This window comes from Citrus clementina, unplaced genomic scaffold (assembly GCF_000493195.1).
Source record: "Citrus clementina cultivar Clemenules unplaced genomic scaffold, Citrus_clementina_v1.0 scaffold_6, whole genome shotgun sequence".
In the NCBI taxonomy this organism is placed as follows: domain Eukaryota; kingdom Viridiplantae; phylum Streptophyta; class Magnoliopsida; order Sapindales; family Rutaceae; genus Citrus; species Citrus x clementina.
The window spans coordinates 12,508,075-12,515,520 of record NW_006262139.1 but is presented as its reverse complement, the minus strand read 5'-3'; the positions used below and the strand labels follow the sequence as shown (position 1 = coordinate 12,515,520).

Below are 7,446 nucleotides of genomic sequence, written 5' to 3'. Positions count from 1 at the left end.
AGTAGTAACGTAATTTGTAGTTTTCTCCCTACGTTCCTATATGCCTCCGGCAAAATAGAATACATACAACTTTGTTTATTTATTTATTTATTTTGTCTTGTAAATGCACTTACTCAAACATGTCACCACCTTTTTCAAATGTCAATTGCTATTGAATTTAAATATTTTTTATATTTTTATTTTCAGCTCATTTTCAACACTTGAATATAATCAAAAACCAATCGAATGTTGAACTAATCATCAACAAATCTTGCTAATTTATTTTAAAAAATTTTCCACTCCTAATTTAGGCACTGTTTGATATTTAAGTACTGTAACTTTTAAGTATAATAAAAAAATATAATTGTGAAATAAAATTAATAGTATAACAAATATAATTTTAACAAAATTAATAAATATATAATAATTTTTTCATATATAAATACAAAATTAACTTAATTTAACTTTCAAACTATAATAATTAGTTTTCATCAATTATTTATATTACTATAGTTTTTAAAATATAATTACTCAACTTTAATTCCAAATAGAACTTTAAAGACTTCCGATCCTTCATCTGCTGTAGGAAGTCATAAAAGTATAAACTAAATAGATTTAGATTTGTGATTTAGGTAAAAATCGAGGATTCAAATGTCATTACGACAAAACGAAATCTGCCGTACGTACCTTTCAATTGGCCAGCTGTCCAGCACGTGAAAAAAACTACTTCCTCGCTGAATTATACCCGCTGCCTCTCCTTCTAATAGCGGGCTTAGTACCGATTAGCAGCCGGTGCTTTTCTGAAAGTTTAAATAACCGTGGGATGTTGTTACTCGGAAACTTCTTTTGCTCATTATCTTAATCCTTCTATTGTATTTTATTTTAATTCAACTAATTCCACAAACCAAACGAAGTTAATCAGATTAAAGAATTATGCTATAAAGGAAACTAGACAGCGACACGCCTATGCAGCGGCCACTTGGTGGGCATAGCACCGGACGCAGAAACCTCGATGTGTGTGTGAGTGTGAGAGAGAGACTTGGTTCTACGTTTTTCATTGAAATTTTCTCTCGTTTCCTCTCGTTTTTTTCTTGACCTCCAAACAAAAACAGAATTGATTTTTGTTAGATTTTGGAATGGGGAAAGGAGGCGAAGACTACGGGCTACGGAAAGTTATAAGTGAAGCAAAAACGAGCGAGGATCGCGAGATCTTCCCGGCTTGGGCGAAATCAGTCGACGAATGCGAAAAGCATTATGGAGTGAGAAAAAGATTTGGTTTGAAATCCGCGGAGGTGGAACGACGCCGTAAGATCTACGGATTGAATGAACTCGAGAAGCACGAGGGGCCGTCAATCTGGAGCTTGATCCTCGAACAATTCAACGATACGCTCGTTCGGATTTTACTCGGCGCGGCCGTTATCTCGTTCGTCTTAGCATGGTACGACGGCGAGGAAGGCGGGGAGAAGGAGATAACGGCGTTCGTGGAGCCGTTAGTGATTTTCATGATTCTAATCCTCAACGCTATCGTCGGCGTTTGGCAAGAGAACAACGCCGAGAAGGCTCTAGAAGCTTTGAAAGAGATCCAGTCAGAGCACGCCGCGGTGATTCGCGACGGCGGTAAAATTCCGAAATTGCCCGCGAAGGAGCTTGTGCCGGGAGATATTGTTGAGCTTAAGGTTGGCGATAGAGTGCCGGCTGATATGCGAGTTGTGGAGTTGATTAGTTCGACTCTGAGAGTGGAACAAGGTTCGTTGACCGGAGAGAGTGAGGCAGTTAACAAAACGAACAAGATCGTCCCTTTAGATACGGATATTCAAGGGAAAAAATGTATGCTTTTTGCTGGGACCACTATTGTGAATGGGAATTGTGTGTGCTTGGTTACGCAGATTGGAATGGAGACTGAGATTGGGAAAGTGCATAACCAAATTTATGTTGCTTCGCAGAGCGAAGAGGATACTCCGTTGAAGAAGAAACTGAATGATTTTGGGGAGGTTTTGACGAAGATGATTGGAATTATTTGTGTTTTCGTATGGTTAATTAATTTTAAGTATTTTCTAAGTTGGCAGAATGTTGATGGGTGGCCGAGGAATTTCAAGTTTTCGTTTGAGAAATGTACGTATTACTTGAAAATTGCTGTTGCATTGGCTGTGGCTGCAATTCCCGAAGGGTTACCTGCTGTGATTACCACTTGTTTAGCGCTCGGTACTCGTAAAATGGCTCAAAAGAATGCCCTTGTGAGGAAACTGCCGAGTGTTGAGACATTGGGTTGTACGACTGTGATTTGTTCTGATAAGACTGGTACTTTGACTACGAATCAGATGGCAGTGGCAAAACTTGTAGCAGTGGGTGGTGGAGTGGATAAGTTGCGAAGTTTTAACGTTGATGGGACCACTTATAGTCCTTATGACGGAAAGATACATGATTGGACCCCTGGTCGATTGGATGCTAATCTTCAAATGATTGCCAAAATAGCTGCTGTGTGTAATGATGCCGGTATTGTACATTCAGAGAATAAGTATGTTTCTCATGGAATGCCTACTGAGGCAGCTCTTAAGGTGAGACTGTTATGTTTTGGATCTTTCTGCAGAAGCATTTTTGTTATTTTGTTATATAGTGCTTTTGAAGTTTATGCTCATGCATGTGATCAATTTTGAATCATTTTTTGGTTAATGTGATTTAGTGAGCATGCATTTGCTACAAAAAAGTAGTTTTTTGCCCCTGTTTAATGAATTTGATTTACTGTGTTTCTTTATTCATGTACCAATGCTATACGATATCAAAGGTAATAATTGTTCCAATTGTTTCTCTTAGCCTTGTTTTTTCCTTTTGCTCTTGAGTACATAGTGAACTTCCACTTTTCAGATGCAATTTGAAGAATATGTGTTTGCTATATATGGTAATTTATTTTGTTTCTCTATTGGAGTTGATCCATAGTATTTAAGAAATGGTAGGTGCTTTGGAATCTTGATTGGATTCGTGCTCTTGTCAATTCAGGTTCTAGTTGAGAAAATGGGGCTTCCCGAAGGATCTAGAGATTACGAATCAAGAATTGGTGATGAAATTCTAAGTATGTTAAACCATGATATAATTCCATTTTTTCGCCTAACTTTCCCTTGCTATTAAAACTTTTGAAGCTAGAAAATTTACATGCTTTTATTTCATGTTTAATGTTATTAAGGTTGCTGCCGAATGTGGAACGAATATGAACGTCGAATTGCTACTCTTGAGTTTGATCGTGATAGGAAGTCCATGGGTGTTATTGTCAACTCCCGGTCAGGGAAAAGATCATTGTTCGTCAAGGTGCTCTTTCCCTATCGCACCCATCTTTCTCTCTCTCTATCTGCTTGCTCCATTCTTAAATGAGGGTCAATAAAAAAAAATGTAACAGTATTTCCAAATATAGATGTCCCAATAGCACTATATCTATTAGCTTATTCCAGTTCTTATAATGGCACACGGTTTTGCATTTTCATTTTTTTCATTTTTTTCATTTTTTTCATTCATGGTTAAAGCAAAAATCAGAAACAATGGAAGGTTGCCAAAGTTTAAGACCACAACATTGATTCTGTCTACCAAAGTTAATTTTGGTTGTTTGTGATACTTCTTTGACCCCTTGTGAAATTGTGTCATTGGTAGTCTATGAACTCATGACTTCAATTCATTTTATATGTGGTCCTAGTTTTTCTTAGTTGTTTATGGAATTTATGTTTCATTCATCCCTGCCCGTATTATTGGAACTTTATGCCTCCTTGTGAAATCAACAAGACATAAATGGTCCAGTAAAGGAGGACTTTCCTCTACAACAATGATGATGCATTTGTACAAAATTCTATAGAGTTCTTACATGAAGTGCTGATGTGGCAGGGTGCTGTAGAGAATGTATTGGAGAGGAGCACCAAGATGCAGTTGCTTGATGGTTCAGTTGTACCAGTAGATCATAAGTCAAGGAACCTCATCTTAGATGCACTTCATGAAATGTCAACTGGTGCATTACGATGCTTGGGTTTTGCATACAAAGATAAGCTACCTGATTTTGAAACCTATGATGGCAATGAAGATCATCCAGCTCATACACTTCTACTTAATCCATCGAACTATGCATCAATGGAGTGCGGGCTTACTTTTGTTGGCTTGGTTGGACTGAGGGTGAGTAGTAATATATCTAGTTTCTAAATTGTTCTATTAGTAATTTGATTATATTTATGAGCTGACTGTGGATAGTTATCTCTCTAAATCTTCACAGGATCCTCCTCGTAATGAGGTTCATCAAGCAATTGAGGACTGTAGAGCAGCTGGAATTCGTGCTATGGTTATTACAGGAGATAACAAGAACACAGCAGAAGCCATATGTCGTGAAATAGGTGTATTTGAATGTAATGAAGACATTAGTTTGAAAAGTTTGACAGGCAAAGAGTTCATGGAGATGCATGATAAGAAAGCCCATTTAAGACAAAGCGGTGGGCTTTTGTTTTCTAGGGCTGAACCAAGGCACAAGCAAGAGATAGTGAGACTGCTTAAAGAAGATGGGGAGGTAGTTGCCATGACTGGCGATGGAGTAAATGATGCTCCTGCTCTGAAACTGGCTGATATTGGAATTGCCATGGGGATTGCTGGAACTGAGGTAGTTTATCTTTTTCCCTAATTTTTCAGACAAACTTCATGTTATATTACTTTCTAAGCACCCCTCATTTGAGTACAACAAACAAATCAGTGGGAAAATTGCATTGCTATATAATTTTGGAGATTTATGTAAGATCTAGAAGTAGAAGTAATTAAAGAAATTCTTTTTCAATTGGTTGGATAACATGTTATTTCAGTTAACCTGGAATGGTACAAATTATGTAACCTGACGTATGTTGCCTATTATGAAGTGGTTTGAGCAGGGACTTAGCGGGAATGATGGACATTGATGATTACTCTGTTTTATAGAGTTTTACTCTATAGTTTGAACTTTTATTTTTCCCTACTTTTTTCCCCATTGATTCTCATCATTTCTCTGCATCCAGGTTGCAAAGGAAGCTTCCGACATGGTATTGGCAGATGATGATTTTAGTACCATTGTTTCTGCTGTTGGTGAGGGCAGATCCATTTACAACAACATGAAGGCTTTTATCAGGTTGGTTGGTTCTTCTTTTTCCCTTTTCCTAAGTAGTCCCCTCAAATTATTAGTTGTTTTTGTTGTGCAACAGTAATGGACATATTTATTGATTTGTGGCTGTTATATTCTTTGAAAAATAATGTTGAAATAATGAAAATAACCAGATTGTTGGAGTAATAAAAATTCACTTTCTCTGGAAAGTAATGCCGACATGATGTTTTCTTTTTAGAATAACCAAATCAGCTCTTTAAGCTTGGCAGCAACTAATAATTGATCTAAAGAGTCATACACTGAAGAACGATACCCAAAATACCGGTCTTTGAAACATTTATGGGTAAAAGAAGCCAATCTAGTAAATACTCAGCTGAGTGACCCCAATGAGTTATGATCAAGATTTGGTTAGTTTAGCTGACTCCACCAAATAGGTGACTGATATAATGACTGCATCATTTGGATGATGACGTTTACAGAGCCCGACTTTGTAGTTCTGTACAAACAACACCCTAGACTGCTAATATCATGTTATTCCAGTCATATATAACCACTTTGGAAGAGATTGTCAGCCGAGTTTAACTATTAAACCTTGATTATTACATTTTATTACTCCTGGAATTCCGTCCTAGGTTCAAATGCATGAGTTTATGCTAAGTGAGTTTTTAACACCTATCTCAGGTACATGATATCTTCAAACATCGGTGAGGTCGCCTCTATATTCTTTACAGCAGCTTTAGGTATACCTGAAGGCCTGATACCTGTCCAGCTTCTGTGGGTCAATCTTGTTACGGATGGACCTCCTGCAACAGCATTGGGATTCAATCCTCCAGATAAAGACATAATGAAGAAACCCCCTCGTCGGAGTGATGACTCTCTAATTTCTGCTTGGATTTTATTCCGCTATCTGGTATTGTCTTATCTGTTGTTTCCTGCATGTTTTAAGTGATTTAACTCTTAACATTAGAACATTAAACGATCTCTACTGTTTACTTGCATCTGTAACTCGTGTATTTCTACTCTTTACAGGTTATCGGGCTGTATGTTGGAATAGCAACGGTTGGTGTTTTCATCATTTGGTATACACATGGTTCTTTCTTGGGCATCAATCTCATTGGCGACGGTCACAGCCTTGTCACATACTCCCAGCTCACTAACTGGGGCCAGTGCCCATCCTGGGGGAATTTTACCGTTTCTCCCTTCACAGCTGGTAATCAGGTTTTCACATTCAACGATAACCCTTGTGATTATTTCCATGGCGGCAAAGTAAAAGCAATGACACTTTCTCTTTCTGTGCTGGTCGCCATTGAAATGTTTAACTCCCTCAATGCCCTCTCTGAGGATGGAAGCCTATTGACAATGCCCCCATGGGTCAACCCTTGGCTCCTTTTGGCTATGTCCGTCTCCTTTGGCCTACACTTCTTGATCCTCTACGTGCCGTTCCTAGCTCAAATTTTTGGTATCGTGCCCTTAAGCTTTAACGAATGGCTCTTGGTATTGGCCATTGCATTCCCTGTGGTATTGATCGATGAGGTTCTAAAGTTTGTCGGCAGATGTACAAATGGATCTCAAACATCAAGAAGAAAATCTTCAAAACCAAAATCAGAGTGAGTGACCGGCAAATGAAGTGCCATCAATTGGTTAGTACCATTCCAATGGTCCTCTCGCACATTACATTGCTTGAATCATATTTTTTGTTTTTTTCCCATCGATGACCCTCTGCAAGTTTTACAATGAGGGATAGGCCGGATGGTATCATAGTATGGACTGAATTACTGGCTTAGGTTGTTTCTTTTAGCCCTCCATTTTAGTTATCTAATCTCATACAGGTTTTGTCAAAGGACTCAAAACCACATATTTTACTAATGGGAATTGCAATTGAATGAAAGTAAAACTTCTTTTGGTTGGATGAGTTATTGATTGAGCAAAACCCACGTAAGGAAGTTCAACGTCACCGTTTTAGAATTTTTGAGAGTTGTTCCACAAATGGTACCAGCGCTAATGTTAATGTGTCCTCTGTTTCTGGCAAAAGGGAAGGCAATTGAGAGATGTGATATGAATATGATTAGTGAAAAGCGAGTACGCGTGAAGAAAGCTTGCTTAGTTGGTGACCAAATGAACACAGCTGTACCAGCAATAATATAAGTAATTTATAATAATGGTGATCGCAGATAAGATATGTTGTCACGATCTGTCGGTCCTGACTTTTCTTAACTACTTGCAAATTTTTTAATAATAATAATAATAAAGAATTCAAACTTAATTATCAAAATATTCAGCCACGCCATGACACTATTAAAATTTTGAAAGGTTAACTCATATCATTTTATTGTGTACTACTTTTGATGTTATAACTTTAGAACCCACCCAAGAGAAAA

General features: G+C 37.7%; 1 protein-coding gene across 2 annotated transcripts; it reads left to right on the top strand.

Moving 5' to 3' along the window:
• The first annotated feature begins 767 nt into the window (after positions 1-767).
• On the top strand, positions 768-6,970 carry LOC18039619 (calcium-transporting ATPase 4, endoplasmic reticulum-type). Of its 2 annotated transcripts, XM_006428913.2 has the most exons (8): positions 768-2,534; positions 2,974-3,046; positions 3,158-3,279; positions 3,844-4,125; positions 4,223-4,600; positions 4,986-5,095; positions 5,750-5,978; positions 6,098-6,970. In XM_006428913.2, exons 1-8 carry the CDS (start codon positions 1,116-1,118, stop codon positions 6,677-6,679), a joined length of 3,195 nt encoding a protein of 1,064 aa, XP_006428976.1. In that variant the 5' UTR covers positions 768-1,115; the 3' UTR covers positions 6,680-6,970. The 2 variants fall into 2 exon arrangements, with proteins under 2 accessions (XP_006428976.1, XP_024037379.1); XM_024181611.1 differs by lacking the exons at positions 2,974-3,046; positions 3,158-3,279.
• Positions 6,971-7,446: the final 476 nt, after the last annotated feature.